We start from the raw sequence: 19,946 nt of genomic DNA, 5'->3' as shown, positions 1-19,946 counted from the left end.
GAGAACCACCGCATAACCGTGCCTCCCACTCCCAACTCAGCCAGACGCCGCAGCATGATACCGTGGTCCACCGTATCAAAAGCCGCTGAGAGGTCCAAAAGAACTAGGACAGAGGAACAACCCCTGTCCCGGGCCCTCCAGAGATCATTCACCAATGTGACCAATGCCGTTTCCGTGCTGTATCCCGGCCTGAAGCCTGTATCCCGGCCTGAAGTCCTCTAATCAAGGAAATTTCAAGGAAGAATCTATACTCCAACTAAGACTGGCAGGGCAAGCTACTACTTGTAAACAGTCAGCAAACTTTATTTTTCTATGCCCTGATGCTGATACTTAGCTGGTAATGAAAGGCTGCAGAAAGACAGCCAATCTCAGAGAAACACCACAGACACAACAGTTCAACACTGAGCTATACATCAATATTCTCTACTTTTGTCATACTATATTTTGTAGAAGTTAGTAAATTCTGTTTCTCTAATATTGTGTGGTATTAGAAAATAAATTGTCTGTGTAGCAAAGTAATAGGGATTTGGGAGTAACAGGTGAAAGAAGAAACTTAAGAGAAAAAGAACAATAAGAGACTGAATGGAGTATAGGAGATGCAACGATAAAAAGAATTGTTTATTTGTATCTTACCTTGCAATGATAGTTGCTAGTGGCAAATCGTCTCTATACACTCCAAAAGCTCTAGGTTGATTGGCAATCTGGTTAGAAACCCTTCTTTTTGTTAGGGGCATATGATTTGGCGGTGGCGAACAATATGCCTCTTTAGGTATCAGATTCATCGAGAAATTGTCAAAGTAGGAAACCTTATAACCTGAAGAGAAGGGGAGAATTGTCTGCAATTTAAAATGCTCTGGTGGTTTGCTTATTACTGGCCTTTAAACTGTGCCTTTGTTGGTCTTTTCTGGAATAGCTGGGTCACCATTCGGCTGGCTACAGTAACATGTTCTACATGGGGCTGCCCTTTGGAGGCAATCCGAAAGCTACAGCTGGCACAGCACAGGAAATTTAGCTGACTAAAGTGCTGGACATCAATCCCACCAGCACAGGGTAGCTTCTATTTGGAAATTACTATATTGCTTACCACTCAGCTTCCAAGTTCAATTCAAAGTACTAGCCATCACTTTTAAGTCTTACAGAGCGCAACTCCAGTTACAGTATATCATTATTACATAATGTATGGTGTATATACATCATACATCTGCTTGCCGTTGTAGAATTTACACACCCAATTTATTCATTACAGAATGACCTGCTGACAATTTTTCCACTTTAGAAGTACATCAGGTGTGAACAAGAGGGCAAGTCCCTCCAGCAGTAGCCCTCCAATTTATGGAATTACCAGCCTCTAGAAGTACAGCATCAACATTTCTAGTCTTTTGAAAATAAGTTAAAACCAGTGCTTTTTTTGTCATAGAACTCACCGGAACAGAGTTCCGGCACCTTTTTTTGACAGATTTTCCAAGTTTTAAAAGTAACTTGAAAATTTGATGTTTGGTTCACATGGATTTGAATCTCCCTGTCAAGCATAGCAGATCGGAGGCAAAATCATTAAAATAGTGCATGGCTTGTGTGTCGAGTCCAATGCATGTGTATTTCGTCCGGCTGCTCAGCTTGTGGCACTGCTCGGCTTGTAGTCCCGGTCATGTAGTCCCGGTCATGTAGTCCCGGCACTGCTCGGCTTGTAGTCCCGGTCACTGCTCGGTCATGTAGTCCCGCACTCCGTTATGTTTCATTACACAACTGACGTGTGTGGGTGTGTGTACAGTGATTGACTACATGCGAAAGTAAATAAAAGATTAACAAGATGTGAGTTCAGGCACTGTTTTTCTTACAGAAAAAGCACTGGTTAAAACATTTTTTAAATTGTGTCATTGTGCCTTTGGCACAAACTGAAAATGGGTATCTTGATTCTTTAAAAAAAACAGGTTTTTTTATTGTATTGAATGTTTAATTGGCTGATATGCTATTGACTGCTCAGAGTAGGTGGCAGAAAGGAAGGGAGGAAGGGATGTGCCCTTACATTTAATTGTATGATAGCTTTTTTATTATATACTAAGGATGAATGTGAAACAGACCCATTTTTTAACCTGCACTTAACTAACTTAAATTTATAATTTATAAATAAGATTTAAAAACAGAAAAGGAAGGATTGTAGTAACTTGTTATTTAGAGCCTTCAATTAAAAAATAAATAACTCAAATGTCATTTGCTGTTGGTTTTCCCATTTCCCTTTTCAATCTAATTTCAAATATTTTCTTTCTTATTCTGCTATTAAATCTTTTTTTAAAAAAACTCTTAATCTTTTCTTCCAAAGCACTGAATTGGATTTTCCAGTTGGGCACTATTAAAAGCTCTCCTTGAAAGAGATGATTAATTTTATTGAAATATAATCCTTTCTTTATCCCACTTCAGACATTATTTTTTCTTCTGCAAGCTAGCATTTAAAAGTAGATACAACTTTTCAGACTGCAATTATTAAGAAGTTAGCGCTTATGACAGGCCAAACAAACTCAATGTAGTCACTATCTCAGAATCCAAGCCAGCCAAATAAGAACTACAACAATGCAATTTTGAAATAGTATTGTTTTGCTTTAAGCCATATCCAATTACAATCGATATGAACTCCATAATAACAATTGCATCTGCCTTACCCCCAAATTAATGCAATAGTACCAATCTTCATGTTCCATGATCTCATACCTCTATGAATGCCCAATTAGGCTACTACAATGTGCTTTACACGGTGCTGCCTTTGGAGATGATCCAGAAGCTAAGTTACAAGTCACATCATAACCAACATCAACAAAAGGCAAAAAGTTGCCTCAAGATAGGCATCCCACAACCAGTCAAATGAGGCCCAATGTTACTTAGAGCAGAATTTTGAATTGCTTCTGAAACTTCAACACGTGTCTGGGGATGCCAGTGCAGAATTGTGCCTCTATTAAAACTGTTGCATGGGGACATAGTAGGCTTCTGAACCCAGCTGAAAGTCCTGCTGTAGTCATTATCTTTAAAGTCCTAAGTCAGGGGTGTCAAACTCGCAACGTATCGTGACTTTTTTTCCATTGCCAGCAATGGGGTGGGCGTGGTTTCAGTATGATGCATCTGGCCTGCAGGCCGGCAGTTTGACACCCCTGTCCTAAGTTGTGCAGTATTGGGAGGATAAACCAGGCAACACTTACACCAGAACTAACACCACTCATATGGTTCAGTCATCCAGAGAAGCCTTCTGAAACTCTCCACTGCTTCACATTCAAGGCGCATAGGAGTATGTGGGAGAGACAGTGCCCCTATGGTAGTTTCCATTCTATTGAATTACATTTCCATCCCATCCCTCCAAAGTATGTAAAGGCACCACTTTGCTGATATTTTGGAAATAAAGAAGTTTTATTTCAAGGAGAATTGGGATCCATTTGACTGGTTGTGGCATGCTTATCTTCAGTTTAACTTTGATTTTGTGTTTTTATTGTGATGTTTTCAGTTTTTATTCATTCCTGTGCACCACCACACAGAGTCCTCCAGGCTTGGAGTGGGTTTTAGATTCCATTAAATCATTTAAAAAAAAAACTTTGTACCTGCTAGATTTTCTACCTCACCTGTTTCCTATTCCAAGAAGCAAGTATGTTCACAGGTAGTCAAGTTTCTTTAAAATTGAGAAATTGCAATCTATACAAATACTGGCAAACATATTTTTATATAGAAATGTTCTCTAAAATGGATATATGTGATACAACTTACACTTTTGTTGATCTTCGCATGCACATAGAAGCAATATATCTCTCAGTGGATCGGGCAAATTGTTGTAAAGCATAGAGAGCTTTAGGAATACTTCATTTATCTCATCCATCTTATCACAGTGTTTCAGCTTCTGAGAGTTGACCAGTGATGGTAAGTTCAGACTAGATTTTGTCACAGGCCTGCTCCTTGAAGCCAAGCTTTCTTTCCTTAATATTTGCTGATTTGTGGCTGGTCGTGGGAGGGGAAGACAAGATCTTTTCCAAAAAAACATCCTGAAAAGTATTGATTTTTAATAGTTTTTAAAGGAAAGCAGTTGTTATCAATACAGAACACAATGGTCTGAGTTTCTCTGCCTATCAAACTCTTTATATTGGTGGTGAAAAGTTATTTTCCCTGCCCCTACCACTATGTAATCTGGGTGTCATAAGAGCAATGTGATGTCACAGGCAATGAGAGACAGAAACTATACTGTCAAAATATACTTAATGGCACTGCTGACTTGACATGATTAACTGGGTTTTCAAGAATTAGCATGACATTTCAATGAGTAAGCCAGATCAAATGAATAAGCCTATTAACCCGGAGAGGATTAGCTTTACTCCCAAACAGACCCCCCCCCATCCTGTTTGGAGTTAAATTAACTTCCTCCAGTGAATTGTATCATACAAATAAAGACCTTTGCTTTCCATAATCATAGAGAAATCCTACAATGTCTCCATAAAAATAGGACCTCATTTGTAATTCTGATTGTGTAGCTACTTCAGATTTCAGTTGAGACGTACATATACATGTCCACACTGGAAGGAGACTAAATAAGGGCAATATGGAAGTGAGTATGGTCCTTTGAACCTGTCCACAGTGATTTAAGCTCTGATCATACCACTGGGTTTTTTCCCTAAAGTAACAAAAATAAAAACATGGGGTAATAGGAAGGAAGGTGAAGTGAACATCTAGAAACTTAAGTCTTTAAAGCCTTACAAAAGACAGATCACGACATCCTTGGGCGTGTGCTTGCCCATAAATCATTCTCTGCTCTTCCGCAAAGTCATGGCTCTGATTAAAAAAAAGCCCAGTTAAGTAGATGAATAATTTTTGAAAGAAGAATTTTTTTATGCAATTTCATGACAAACACTGAAATGTTTTTCTAGCTTGTTTTTTAGAAAACCAATTTATGCTAGTTCTTTTAAAATACTTGTGTTGAAAGAAAAATCATCATCAGGGTCCAGTCCAAGCTGGGAATAAACAAAATGGAGACTGCTTTAGAAAGCAGGTTGTAGTTTATTGAAAAGCAAAGCCAGACAGAAGCGTGGCTCTGGGAAAGCTGACCACATGGAGCAGGGAGTGGTGGGTTTTTATATCTTCTTGGGCTTTTGTGTTTGGAGTTGTTTCTGTGGCATGAACTTTGACCTGAGGTTCAGTGTGCCTTTCTGGTATTCTGATGGTGGTGTATTAATCCTATTATGTCCTAAAGGTCATATCCTGCTTCCCTAGGGCTGTGGCTGATGGCTATGTCCTGTGTTGGATTTTTTGAGCGAGGGGTTGTTAATTCTAGGGATCTTTGTCTTTCTAATCCCATCAGCTCTAAGCTTCCTGGTACCAGTCTTTCTGAAAGGATTATGGTATCTGCATTTCTACAGAGCTGGTTTCTGCTTGGGGGGGGGAGGCTTGGGGCTATTAAGAAAAACTGGGCATGCTTTTCTGCCTTTTTAAGATCCTTTGAGGAAATATAATATTCTGCCTTTTTAATATTTCCTTCCCTGGAGGGGGGGCTGACTTCCCACACTTTAGTACTCTTCCCTTTTGCAAAAAAGACTTCTAATCATTGGGTTCAAATGCAGGATTTCTCAACCACTGCAATAGGTACCCAGGGTGGTTTCAAAAGATGTGAAAGGTGATTCATCTCCCCAAATCTAAGGCCTGGGCGAGAGCAGGGTTGGTCAAACTACTGCAACAAGTTTCCAACTGTGTGTGCTGAGGCAAGTTTGCTTCTTGATCATGTGGTCAGGAGGAATGAAGGGGAGGGGGCTGCTTCCTCACTCTAATTGTTGGCAAATGCTTTGCCCCCCCCCCAACACACACACATACTGCCTCCTTTTGGTGCTTATTTTGGCAAAATTTAAGAGCAGGTAAAAGTTGTTGAAATAAATATAAATATGGCCATGATCAACATCCAGAATTTGTAGAGTTCTTAGATAGATTCCATGCAGAGATGTTGTTTTCTGGTTGTTAGATGAGTGGAGCAATTTTATTTCTTTTTGGCTGAAAGAAACACATGTGCTCTCATTTAAGGAATGATTTGAGTTTCTCATGTGTCTTGTTAGTGGAATAGAGCTTCAGCCTTCTCTCAAAATTTGCATGTATTGTTCTCCTAAATAATGCAATGATTGGTGATTTACAGCACTAAACATTGCTATCTAAATATGACCATGTAGTTAAGATTGACCATAACTGATAAACGTACAGTAACAACAGCATAGTTCTCAAGTCACAAAAACTGCTAATTTCACTTTATTTTGCTTTGCTCCGACGGCATCTACACTTTGTACTTTGCGTCATGTCCTGGTGATTGATGACATATTAACACTGTAAAATACAAAGGTGATGCTTAGTGAGCTTAGAGACTCACAGTATTGATTTTCAGTGCTCATCAATTTTCTAGTCTTCTGATTCTTTTTTTTTTGCACCTTTTTATCTAGGTTCTAGGTTATTTAATTAGTTTTAAAGTTTATTAACATTAGTTAGTTAAGTTTAGATTTTGTGGGGTTTTTTTATAACAAAATTACATATGGTTAGATTTAGTTGGTTAGATATCTAGTTTTTGGCCACATATTCATTTCTTTAGAGTTTGGTTGGAAACATGACAAGGCATAAACCACTTTATCCTCCAAAAGAAACTATCGCAAACTCCTTAAAGTGGTAAACCTATTGATAATAATAGTTGAAAGGATCACGCACTTCGGTTCCAATTTACATGAAAGCTGGGACATGACCGTTGAAGTAAAGGCAAGGATAGAAAAAGCCCGGACAGCATTCTTCAAAATGAAAAAGGTCTTCTGCAGTCACGACATAAGCCTAAGACTGAAAATCAGGCTTGTCAGATGCTATATTTTTTCTATCCTCTCTATGGAGTAGAGAGTTGGTCTCTGACAGAAGGCCACCTGAAGAGACTAGAAGCATTTGAAATGTGGATTTACAGCCGGCTGTTACGTATAAGCTGGGTTGACAAGAAGTCTTTACTCCTCCACTATTCGGCGGACCCTTTCGGTTCCCTTTAGTAGTTTTGTTAATTTTTTACTTTTAATCTTATAAAGCCTGTACACTACGCTGTGGGTCTTTTTATGCCGTATGAGGTAAATTAGGAGGTCCCTTTCTAACTTCCGTTTGCTCCAGGTCCGTCTTCTTCTTGATTGTGGCTTCAAAATCTAAGTGATTGGTTTGGACAAAACTCAGCAGTACTTTTTCGTGTGGCTGCTGATAAAAACAGGATCGCCAACATGATCGCCAACGTCCGATAACGGATATGGCACAAGAAAAAGAAGATCAACTGGACGAAAAGTTTTTAAAAATCTCAAGAAAAACATGGAACGTGCACTACTTACGGCACCTGACTTCATTTCAGTCTATTAATCTTGAGGGAAAAAACCCCACTATTCAGTAAATTTTATGCTGCAAAGGATGAGCTATATTCTGGTAACACTGTTATATAAGTTTTAAAAATGGTGATAAAAGCTTTTAAAAGTATTAAAACTAATTGTGTTTTTTTGGCAATATTTTATTGACCGCTACTGGACTTGCTGTTAATTTAAGCAACATTTAATGCTAAATTGCACATATGATTGGATCTAACTTTTTAGGACTCTTTCTCGCGGCCAATGCCCCTTTCTTCTGGACTCAAATTTTTAGGAAAATTACGCCAGCGTACACTGCCCGGCTTTCAGTGTTTTGCCTTGGTGCATGGAGCAGCTCTGTTGTTCTTCCTGCTGCCTCTCTTGTCATAACTTGTCAGAGGCTCTGGTAGTCCAGAGATAAAGTATGAATGCTGGACAAGGTACCCAGAGATGTTGGGAGTGGCATAAACTGCCAGGAATGCAAAACAGCTCTTTGTGATAGGAGTTCTAGTGCCACCTTGAAGGGGGGGAGGAGGAGAGAAAGAGAGAGAGAGAGAGAGAAAGATAGGGGAAGGGGGGGAGAGAGAGGGATATTGACCTCAGCATGTTTTAAAAGGGGGAATATAAATACTTAGAAACAACCACGGATGCTTTAGTATGTGTGAAGTCTATCCCTTTTGCCTTAGCAAGAATTACAGAGTTATTAGAACAAATATTTGGGTACTGTGGCATTTTGCCAGATTGTTTTACTTTTCCCTTAATTTCTTGCTTTTTAATAGCATACATGCCCTGGGATAAGAAGGTTAAGTGGACCGGTAGCATCAGCTTTGATCAGCATAAAAAGTCGAGTTTCATGCTTTTGAAAATAAACCCTCTATATCACCTTTCAGCACATCCAGTTCATGTTTTATGGCTGAGAATTGCTCAGATATTGAGATCTGAGCTGTGAGCAGGCATTGTTTCGCCAACGTAAGCTCCCCAGAGTTGCTCAACAGTGAGATGGGTGGCATATAAATTTAATACAAAAATAAATAAATAAATAAATAAACAAACAAACAAATAAATAAGAACTCTGTTGAGTTTTCCCAGGAAATCTTTCCTTCTGATTTTGGTTTGTCTTTAAGCTTGTTCTTAATTCCCCAGAAGCTGGTAAATGGACTAATTAGTTGTAATGATGACACCCAAGTGAAGACATGTTGTTGTTAGTTGTTGTTAGTTGCGAAGTCGTGTCGGACCCATCGCGACCCCATGGACAACGTTCGTCCAGGCCTCCCTGTCCTCTACCATGTTCTGGAGTCCATTTAAGCTCACGCCTACTGCTTCAGTGACTCCATCCAGCCACCTCCTTCTCTGTCGTCCCCTTCTTCTATTGTCCTCAATCTTTCCCAGCATTAGGCTCTTCTCCAGTGAGTCCTTCCTTCTCATTAGGTGGTCAAAGTATTTGAGTTTCAACTTCAGCATCTGGCCTGCTAAAGAGCAGTCAGGGTTGCTCTCCTCTAGGACTGACCGGTTTGATCGCCTTGCAATCCAGGGGACTTGCAGGAGTCTTCTCCAGCACCATAGTTCAAAGGCCTCAATTCTTTGGCGCTCAGCCTTTCTTATGGTCCAACTTTTGCAGCCACACTGCAACTGGGAAAACCATGGCCTTGATTATACGCACTTTTGTTGGCAGGGTGACGTCTCTGTTTTTAGTATGCTGTCTAGATTTGCCATAGCTTTCCTCCCCAGGAGCGTCTTTTAATTTCTTGGCTGCAGTCCCCATCTGCGGTGATCTTGGAGCCCAGGAAAATAAAATCTGTCACTACCTCCATTTCTTCCCCATCTATTTGCCAGGAATTGAGAGGGCTGGATGCCATGATCTTGGTTTTCTTAATGTTGAGTTTCAAGCCAACTTTTGCACTCTCCTTCTTCACCCGCGTCAAGACATAATGACCTCCCCATTTAGTTCTTCCCTAACAGATTAAGGAAAGGTCTGACAGCAGTTGTTTTTCCAATTCTCTCTGAAAGTCTCATTCTAATGAAGGGTTCTGGAACAAAGGGAAATTGTTTAGTCTAACTGTTGCTTTCTTGCGTTTTGTAATCAGCTTTTGCCCCAGAGAAATTTCACGCAAGTGTGGGAAACATGTACATGGATGGGATATACTGAAGGAGGGAATAAGGGAGTGTACACTTAAATATGAGCCAGCAGTGTGCTGCAGCTGCCAAAACAGCCAACACAGTGCTGGGCTGCATTAACAGAGGGATAGAATCAAGATCACGTGAAGTATTAATACCACTTTACAATGCCTTGGTAAGGCCACACTTGAAATACTGCATCCAGTTTTGGTCACCACGATGTAAAAAAGATGCCGAGACTCTAGAAAGAGTACAGAGAAGAGTAACAAAGATGACTAGGGGACTGGAGGCTAAAACATATAAGAAACGGTTGTTGGAATTGGGTATGTCTAGTTTAGGGATAGGCAACCTCGGCTCTTTTATGACTCATGGACTTCAACTCTCAGAATTCCTGAGTCAGCTATGCTGAGGTTGCCTACCCCTGGTCTAGTTTAACGGAGAAGGACGGGGGGGGCATGATAGCAGTCTTCCAATATCTCAGGGGCTGCCACAAAGAAGAGGGAGTCAAGCTATTCTCCAAAGCGCCTGAAGGCAGGACAAGAAGCAACGGATGGAAACTAATCAAGGAGAGAAGCAACCTAGAACTAAGGAGAAACTTCCTGACAGTTAGAACAATTAACCAATGGAACAACCTGCCTCCAGAAGCAGTGAATGCTCCAACACTAGAAGTTTTTAAGAAGAGACTGGACAGCCATTTGTCCGAAATGGTGTAGGGTTTTCTGCCTGAGCAGGGGGTTGGATTCGATGATCTCCAAGGTCCCTTCCAAGTTTATTATTATTATTATTATTATGGATCATCGCACAGTCAGCCAGATGTTCAGACTGGATTTGGCATTTTGTCTACCTATCGAGTCCTTTCCCAGGACCTGGGATAGGCAGATGTGGATGTTTGATGGTATTACAGATATCGTCGCAGGATGGAAGCAGTTCCTATTATTATTATTATTATTATTATTATTATTATTATTATTATTATTATTATTATTATTATTATTATTATTATTATCATCATTATCATCATCATTATCATCATTATCATTATCATTATCATTATGTAATGGCTCTGTTGTCTGATTTTCATTGGCTAACAAAGTTTATAAAGCAATGCTACCAACTTTCTAATTCATGGCACTTCTGGATGTAACTCTGCCAGCGTTCCAGATTGTTGGCCACCCAGCTGCTTAATTTGATCAAATAAAGTGCTGCTTGATCAAGAAGTCTCCGCTTGGGTTATCTGATTAGATTGACATGGTATCTCAAGTTCAAGTAAGGGACTGGGACCTTACACTAACACATCAAATTTCTTTGAAATAAAAGCAGCATTTATTTTACTTACAGATCCTTTTCATGCAAAGTGTTCTTCCATCTTTTGTTATTTAGCTGCTTTTGGTAAAGGGAGAAAGTCCAGGCTGCTGACATTTTGATTTAAAAAAATCAAGAGGTTGGGAGGAGAGGAGAAAAAAACGACATATCTACATCGGGTTTGCATGAGCTAATGGCATGAGCTAATCTGTTGTAGGAAAAAGCAACGAAACATTGTCCTGTCCCCCCCAAAGATTATGGCGCAGACTTTAAAAGACTTCCCTGCCAAAGGCAGATAGGCTCCCCAAAGATGTAGGCGCCTGTAAGACCTCGCAATGAATCCTATCTCTCACCGCACAATCTCCACACTGCGTCAGGGCCACTACACTTGCCTTCATTATGACCCCACTAACCAGGCGAGGGGAGCATTTCACACAACCCGAGCAGGGCTATATCGGCCCGAGAGAGTCTACCCTTTGCCATTGCTCTTTTCTCCCGAGAGAGGCCAACTGGATGCGCCCCATCAGGACTAGGAAGAGAGCGAGCGGCCAGAAAGGGGCGCGGGGGGAAAGCGACGCCAGGGGAAGGAAGCAGGCGGACACCTCGCCCTTGAGAAACCCGAAGGTCCTGGCAGGCTGCGGCGACTGAGCTATTTCCATGGCGAGTAGCGGCCCGCACCATACTCTGAAGGCCGAGGCCGAGGCGCAAGGCGCTAAACCCAAATTTCGCTCTGCCGCGTCCTACCCCAGCATGTACCCAGCGAGTGGGCGGTCTGCGCCCTCTTCTCCTCCTCCTAAGAAAGAAACGCAGCGAAGTTTCACAAACTTCCCAGGGTAGGGAACGCAGGCGAAGGCCGGGTGGGCATCCCCGACACCCCAAACAAGCGCGCTTCGAGCAATGCGCCCTTCCCAACGAGAGGTGCTCCTGCCTGTCTTTTACGGCCAGGTCGGACCGCCCTTGCTTTGCGTTTGCTCTAGCTAGGTTTCTAGATTTTTGTAATATTATTTTAAAATGTAATGTTTTTCTATACATTACATAATATTAGGTAGGTAAAAATAATTTAGTTTAAAACTGAGTTATTGTGTTTTTGATATTTTTGTGTGTGTCGAATCGGGGGTTTATTTGCGTATGGAACCTGATTAAATAGGTAAAAAATTTAATACAAATGTTGGGGTTTTTTGTTATCTGAGTTTTTGTGTTCAGAGTCTGAAACCCTGATTAAATAGGTAAAAATAGGTTGGTTTAAAACGGATGTATGGCGATTTCTGTGCTATCTTTTGTGTGTGTGTGTATGTAGAATCTAGGTTTGTTTGAGCATGAAATCTTGGTGTTTTTTTTAGGAAGCACTGCTGGCAACTCTGACTTGGAAGAGGGCAATATGTGTGGGAGGTGACAATGCTTTCTCTCTGGCTTTAAAGGGGACTTCAGCCACTACCTTGACAGGAGACTGACATCTCTTGTCCTTGTAGTGTGTCTAAGAACCACTTGTTTCAAGCATGATCCAATCAACCAGGGTTGTAAAGAGGAATAGATTTAATCTCAGCTGCTCCATATTATACTGCCCACTTTCAGGTTTTTACACGTGGCATACATATTTAAGATGCATCTATATAGACAAACATAAATGAGAATGTAAACAAGTATTTTGGTGAGAAAGTACATTTAATCCCAGTTAATTTCATAATTTGTGTTTTAAAAATAGTCACAGAGATATTATAAAATTAAAGGTTTACCTTTCCACCTGATAGGCCACCTTGAGCTTTCTGCATATTTGAAAGTATAGCTAGGCTCATTTCCAACAAGCATGCAAATATTAAAGGATTATAATCCCAAATATCTGGGGCTGCTGGTTTATTATCCTGGTACTTGACATGCCCTATTGTCCTTTCTTTTCTAGCTCTGCCTCTTCCGATTAGTATGACCACTGCAATCTAATTTTTCTGAATGAATTCATTTCTAAATACAGTAATCTCTTTTTCACTCTTTCAAGCAGCCACGGAAATCAAGTAGGATTTGTACTTTTATCACAACTCTTTTACTTCTTTAGTTTACCATTCACACAATATATTGTCTTTTATTCCCAATTCATTCCTAAACAAATATACAATCTATTTTCAGCAATTTCGGGAGAAAGCAACAGCATATCTTTACAGAAGCCATTTTGTTGCAGGGTTATAATTTTCCAATCCTTTAATACACTTTCAATTAAATGTTCCATTTTAGACAGCATCTGTGTGTCCCTGTAAGGCAAAACATATATCCTCCCACTATTTTGGTATCATTTATAAGATTATGATGTACTTGATTCATTTAAGTTTCTTACAGCCCGACTGGTCATCCATTACACCACCTAAATACACTATTGCCTTTAAGAACAAACACTAAGAGCTCTGCTTCTTTTTCTCTCCAAAATAACTTCCAGACTTTGATAGCCCTTTATAAATGCCCTTTTACTTCTTGAAATCTGACTTTCTCCTCTACTGTGCTGAAACACAGAAACTGCTAAGGTTTTGTGTGCTTCCTGAAGAAATATGACATGTCTCTTTCAGAGGGCTAAAGTAAAGAATATCTTGGTTTTAGAGAATAAAAACCCAAAACCTTCAATTTTGCCTTTTTCCCCCTTTGATCTTTAACAATTGCTCTTACTGTTGCTTTGCAGCTTGTCATTCCTGTCCATAATTTCTCTATATCCTCTCACTATTCCAGAGTATTTTTTTTTAATTTAACTTTGGCATGCTAAACCTTGTAAAATATAATTTGGCAGAGCTCTGTCCTTTGTTCCTATATTAACAATCTATTATTATTTTCATTTCTTGCTCATCCTGATGTACATATTTTTTTGTGTCTTTCCTAATTCTCATCTGCATACAGGCTGGGTGAAAAAAGCAGGGTTGATAAACCTGCCTATCTGAAAGGGAAAAAAGAAGCCGTTTCTGGTATTTATGGGACAATGCTGCCAATCAGCACCTTATCTCACCAGGTACAAGAATCTCTTTATTAAATGAATCTAATCTTATATGCAGTACCCATTCTATACCATATCTGCTGTTTAATGATAAATGGATGGTTTGTCATATAATTAGAGCTATAGTGCTTCAGAAAGATGTTTCAGAACACTTGGGAGCAAGAACCTGCTATCTACAAGTCCTCAAAGCGATTGTACCTTTAGGAACACGCAGTTACCCACCAGAACTGCCATATAATCCTAGGAAAAGATGTGGTTGTTTTAAATACTTGCAGGCAAATGCTACATCTGTACTCCTAAATCTGCTGGAGCATCTGTCCTAAAACTGAATTCAAAGTGCTGTATTGTATGGCCTTATAAATATACTTCATTATCATTTTGAAGAAGCAAAATATACCCAAATCTCAAGACCACAATTGAACAAAAGTAGTCACAACTGAATACTTTTCTATAGTGCAGGCACTGTTATACTATACTGAACCAAGCACATTGTTCTGAAGGTTTGGGCATTGTTTTTAAAGAAAACTTTTTTTCCAGAGGTACATACCATATGTTGAATATTTGTTGATAGCAAGAAAAATTATAAATAAGAAAGAGAAATACAATGAAGATTAAGATTGAAAAAATATTTCGTCACATTCATAAGAATAAATTCATAAGAATAAGTCAAATTCATTTATATGCTGTATTTCATGTGACTTACATGCACATGAACGTAATTACATGCACACGTATTATCACACATTTGAACCCTCCCATTTATAGAATTACCTATATGTAAGTAGACTGGGAAATAAAAAAATAAAAGAAAATCCAGAATGAGGCCATGACAAACCATTTCTGTATTCTTACCCCCCAAAAGGACATGTCTACATATTGAGTCAAACTCAACCTGAGGGAAACTTAAGATGATATAATTAGGGTTAGTTCTACATTCTAAAATAACCTTTCCTAAAATGTGGTCTCAAATGGACTGTTTAGTGCTTTTCAGAATGCACCATAGCTATTGGAGCAACGTTTAATTTATAAGAGTAACAAACTTCAGGCTAACTGTGGATAGCATACAGTAATAACATTATTACCAAAATAATACAAGTAAAAATGTATAGTTCATGTATATGCAGTTAGTAAAACTAAACATGAACTTAATTACAGGAATCATATGTCTGTGGTCTGGAAACTGACTGTTCTGCTGAAAAGAAATTTTATTCACCAGAAGGTAAGCTTTCCACAGGAGGTGCGTTCGAGTGTAGATGTTCTTTATGTTAAGAAATTACAAAACAATTTATATAGATAAATAAAGGTTACTTTTGATCTTTTGCAGGCAGTCTTACAAGCACATTTTACAAGGTAAGGGCAAGAAATATTAAACTCCTTTAATAATCTTATAGTGACCTATGCTAAATTGACATTTTTATTTCAAAGGAAGTATTGCATACATTATTCAGGTGTGAATTGACGTCAGTGTTCTCTAAACCATTTAAATCTTGGTTTTCCAGCTCTTCCACGAAATAGATTAAACTCTTAGTTATCCACAAAATACTAGTCCCATGCATGTTTATTTTGAAGCCTGCTTTCTGTTATTGGATCCCAGGAGTCGTGTCAATTCTCCCTTTCAGTGAATTCAATATTTTATTGCCCCCTTTGTCTGTATGCTAGCCTTTGAGGCCAACTGTTTTAAAGTCTGGAAAATTCCAAAGGGGGGGGTAAGGATGGAAATAAGCAGTAGAAACTAAGAGTTCAATGTATTCTAAGACTTTGCGTGCTTCCCTTCCTCCCCCAATCCTGTTTGGAATTTAAAGCAAAGGGAAACTTTGAAGAAGATGAAAAGACTCAGCCTTATTTTCATCATAATTTCTGGCCAGCTGGCAAGGAATCATATTGGACACCATTCAAAACATTCTGTGATTGGAACCTTCTGGTTTAGCGATAGAATTGTTTTAGCATTGGTATTAAGGTTATGTTAAGTTGATTCACCAGTAAATAGGCAATCATTGTAGTTTGCATGTAAGTCCAACAATTTCAGCAACAATTGTTAAACTAAGTCCATAAAAATATTTAAGTATGAGTTGCACATCTGTGGAATTTCTCAGGCCAACACGTGGAATTATGTATAGGCTTGAGATGAAACACATAGCTCAAAATAGTTACTGCATTTTATAATGCATGTTTTGTTTTATAAATATTACAGTGACTCTGTTCTTTTATAGGACCACTATAAAGCTGCAGTTGAACAGTTGACAACTTTTAACATGTCAAAAAATTCCAGGACAGCACAGGTAGCATAAGTTTGCAAAACTCTTTTCATAATGCGATTTACTTTCAACTGCTTAAATTTCAACTATTTTTCCAAGTTGCATACCAATTGTTTTTTTGTTAAAACTGTTTTGCATTTTTCAGCTGAATTCCAGTAGCAACAAACAAAGGCAACTCCATTCCTGGAACCATATTCCTAATCAAGGCAATAATTCAGTTAGCAGGTAAAAAAATATATTGCTTTTTTTTTAAAAAAAAGAATGAGGGCACAAACAAGATGCTTTCCGCTCAACATCTTCATTAATAAACTGCCAAGCATTGAATTTATTTTAAAACACTCTTTGGAAATTATTTTTCTGGGTGGATTGGTATGTGCAAAATGATGCCAACATATAAGTCAGGATTTTTTTCAAAATTTAATTGCGAAAAAACAAACAAGTATGATAGACACTGAGAAATGTCTGCTTGCAAAAAGCAATTCTCTGTATGAATGGTTGCTATTTATTAATGTTAACTATTAATAGCAATTGTTAATAATTAATAGCAATCAAAGTCCCTATGTTGAGCAGTTTGAATTGCCATGCTCTCAGGGCCAGTTTAAGCAGAATTGGGGAGTTCAGGGTCTCCATTGGTGACTATTCACACAATCACTTTTGTTTGAGAGCAGGTATGTAGAAAGTCGAGTATGAGGGGCATTTCTATATATATCTTTTGTGGAGGGCAAATCACTTTCTAGTCCAGACGAAACTGGCTACTCAAGATCTCCACAGTACCAATAGCCTGATTAAGATGACTCAGCCCGGGTGGTTTCTGTACCTACTTGGTGTCCTGTGGGCCCTTAAGAAATTTCTAGGCAAGCTTGCAGCAATTCCCTTCATCCTGGTGACATGCGAGAATTGAAGCGGTAGAAAAAGATGTTAGAGCACTGCTGGAAGAAGAGAAAAAGTAAACTTAACTGAGCACAAATTTGAAATCATGTTCAAACATAACTGGGGCAGTAAGGGAGGAGAATGTCCAGTTTAATGAAGAGAAGGACGAGGGGTGACATGATAGCAGTGTTCCAATATCTCAGGGGCTGCCACAAAGAAGAGGGAGTCAAGCTATTCTCCAAAGCACCTGAAGGTAGGACAAGAAGCAACGGATGGAAACTAACCAAAGAGAGAACCAACCTAGAACTAAGGAGAAATTTCCTGACAGAACAATTAACCAGTGGAACAACCTGCCTCCAGAAGCTGTGAATGCTCCAACACTGGAAGTTTTTAAGAAGAGACTGGACAGCCATTTGTCCGAAATGGTATAGGGTTTCCTGCCTGAGCAGGGGGTTGGACTAGATGACCTCCAAGGTCTCTTCCAATTTTATTATTATTATTATTATTATTATTATTATTATTATTAGTATTATTATTAGTATTATTATTAGTATTAGTATTAGTATTAATAATAATAATAATCATCATCATCATCATCGCACAGTCAGCCAGATGTTCAGACTGGATTTGGCATTTTTGTCTACCTATCGAGTCCTTCCCAAGGACCTGGGATAGGCAGGTATTGCAGATATCGTCATAGGATGGAAGCAGTTCCTAGTAAGGGCGCCTTTTGCAATTGACTAATGGCGAATTTGAAATTATATTATTATTATTATTATTATTATTATTATTATTATTATTATTACTACTACTACTACTACTACTACTACTACTACTATTATTCCCTTATGACTTCTCCTCCATTCTTTATAGTATCCCTAGGTTGTTATCCTGCAATACTGTTTAGAGAGGCCAATTACCTTATTTAAAAAAATGAAAAACAAGTTGCTCTGACCCGGCTATTGTGACAGACAAGCACAACATTTTGCTGATAAGAGTCACTCAGATTTGCCAAGTCGTGTTTGTTTTTTTTAATGGGGGGTATCTGTAGGGGTGACTGGAGCAGCATCCTGCCCTGTGACCAGAGAGTTCTTTTGATCCGTGAACTTTGATAAAGTTAGATGGGATGCCATATATTTCCAGTCACTTGTGTGCTTGATTCTTGCCCCTTCTGGGAAAAATGTAATTGATAAGTGTCACTCTTATTTCAGATTATTCTGTGTGGCACTTCAGATGCAATTGTAGTTTTTCACACAGATTTGGTGATGCTTTTTTTGCAGGAGGACAGTGTGTAAAGTACAATTTCAGCTTCTCTCATTTTCTCTTCAGAGACTTCAATAAACCTGATGCAGAACTGTCATCTGGCTCCAGTGATGGTCTTATACATTTAGCCACTACTAATCCGGCGGTACATTCTTTTACGAAGAGATATCACCCTGTTTCTTATCCAGAAACTAAGAAGACCACATTAGGAAAAAACTGCAGAAAAGATGATGGAGACTCTCTCAAAAAGACCAATGAAGTTACCACTTCAGATTCTTACCTTGCTACGGATAGTAGCAGTGATGACATACATTCAGCAAGTAAATGGAAATTGAAAAAAAGAAGTGTTCACGCAGAGAACAAGCTTTTGGTAGAAGAAAAGGAAGTGACCGAGAGCGAGAAAAGAAATATAACTTTGCTGAAATATTTCAAAAATCTAAATCTTAACATAAAGACAGACCCTTTCATGGACCAGGAAGATGCTCCCTCTTTACTTGAAAACGACAAGTTTCCATACCCTGATTTTCTTCCTTCACCCTATAATAATTTGGATTTTAAAAAATTGTCCTTATCCAAATCAGATAGTTGGAAATCATCTATAAATCCACCACTTAATGACTCACTTGATAAAATTGTCTCGCGTCTTGTAGAAATGGAAAGGTTACAGCACTTAACTATCTTAAGAGAAAAGAAAAAAGAGGCTGTTTCTGCAGCTGCGACTGCTAGCAATCGTTCAATTTCTACAAAAGAGTTACACCAATCAAAACAGCCAAGGCCACTTGATTGCTTATGTTGCCTGTTTAGGCCAGAAAGAGACATAAAATGCACTTGCCAACACTGTCACAGTCACAAAAATTCTGCAACCTCTATGCGTTCATCCTCAAAGCCGTCGTAAGCATTGTGCAATAACTTTTAAATGCATCAACATTCTGAGGGGAAAAAAACATGTTTTAAGGGATGATGGTAGGTGAGTAGGAATGAGGTGTCTAGATTCTTGAACAGAAACATTTTTGTAGCAATAGATTTAGTTGCTCGTTTCTTCCATAAGATTATGTTCTTTGATGAGCTGCACGGGCATCGTTTCCACAGATGAAATGATAAGACATTATTGTTAGAGATGGTCCAAATGAGTAGCAAAAACAGGTGGCAAAGCTTTCATGGACATTACTGTGTTGGACTACTCTATGAATCTAGAATCACAGCCCATCTGAAAGGTATATATTGCAGCTTAGTGATCGCCTCATTCTGTTTTAAAGAGGGAATAAAACATTAAGTTGAAGAATAAAAATTGCTGTATTTGAGGAAAGGTGTTATTGCTTTACTGACAGATGTTGTTATTCCTTTTTAAGAATCATTTTACAACCAGTGTATTAATTCTTTAAAATTGTTTACTCTCAGTAGTGTTTATATCTGTATGACCCTTAGGTGACTCTGAATCTGCCTTTGAGCACAGAGAGAACCCAGGAATGCTTAAAAAGCATCTGCAAATTCTTGGTTTTAAAGAATGAATTAAGAACACATCAAATTAAATCCTACGATCGTTTCAGAATGCCTTCAATAAAAGGCATGCTTAGCATAGACCCAGAACACACATACTGTAGGCTTCAAATGACAGTGAATATGCAACTCTGCATTCTGAGAAATTAATACTGAATGTGTATGAAGAACAGTAATCATTAAGTCTATATAAATGCACTTCCAATACAGCTACTCTCTATTTGGAAATGTACATATTTAGTTCCTAGAGAAAACTAAATATTATGCCTTTTTGCTACTCATTAGAATTATGGTGCTCTTCAGACTTTTGCAGTACAGGTAGTCCTCAAC

General features: G+C 38.7%; 2 protein-coding genes across 2 annotated transcripts in view; one reads left to right on the top strand and one right to left on the bottom strand.

The window, feature by feature from the left end:
- LOC107286836 (uncharacterized protein C6orf201 homolog) overlaps positions 1 to 4,076 on the bottom strand; it is a 9,286-nt gene extending 5,210 nt beyond the window's left edge. Inside the window, exons 1-2 of the mRNA XM_015815304.1 lie at positions 3,742 to 4,076; positions 634 to 814 (exon numbers count right to left, since the gene is read on the bottom strand). Coding sequence (XP_015670790.1) covers positions 634 to 814; positions 3,742 to 4,012 — 452 coding nt within the window. The 5' untranslated portion in view covers positions 4,013 to 4,076. The remainder of the gene's footprint in view (positions 1 to 633; positions 815 to 3,741) is intronic.
- Positions 4,077 to 11,423: 7,347 nt separating this feature from the next.
- FAM217A (family with sequence similarity 217 member A) lies at positions 11,424 to 19,381 on the top strand. The gene is made up of 7 exons (XM_029283666.1): positions 11,424 to 11,599; positions 13,638 to 13,746; positions 14,887 to 14,950; positions 15,056 to 15,081; positions 15,942 to 16,010; positions 16,132 to 16,211; positions 18,186 to 19,381. The coding sequence occupies exons 1-7, from the start codon at positions 11,424 to 11,426 to the stop codon at positions 19,012 to 19,014; spliced, it is 1,353 nt and encodes a 450-aa protein (XP_029139499.1). The 3' UTR covers positions 19,015 to 19,381.
- The last annotated feature ends 565 nt before the right edge of the window (positions 19,382 to 19,946 follow it).

This window comes from Protobothrops mucrosquamatus, unplaced genomic scaffold, assembly GCF_001527695.2.
Source record: "Protobothrops mucrosquamatus isolate PMUCROS unplaced genomic scaffold, P.Mucros_1.0 scaffold_6, whole genome shotgun sequence".
In the NCBI taxonomy this organism is placed as follows: domain Eukaryota; kingdom Metazoa; phylum Chordata; class Lepidosauria; order Squamata; family Viperidae; genus Protobothrops; species Protobothrops mucrosquamatus.
This window is presented reverse-complemented; position numbering and strand designations above follow the sequence as displayed.

Excerpts from the sequence above, each read along its gene's own strand:
- FAM217A (XM_029283666.1), top strand. The coding sequence starts at position 11,424 with ATGGCGAGTAGCGGCCCGCACCATACTCTGAAGGCCGAGGCCGAGGCG. Across the intron at positions 13,747-14,886 it reads TCAGCACCTTATCTCACCAG|GAATCATATGTCTGTGGTCT; the intron begins GTACAAGAATCT and ends ACTTAATTACAG. Across the intron at positions 14,951-15,055 it reads GAAATTTTATTCACCAGAAG|GCAGTCTTACAAGCACATTT; the intron begins GTAAGCTTTCCA and ends GATCTTTTGCAG.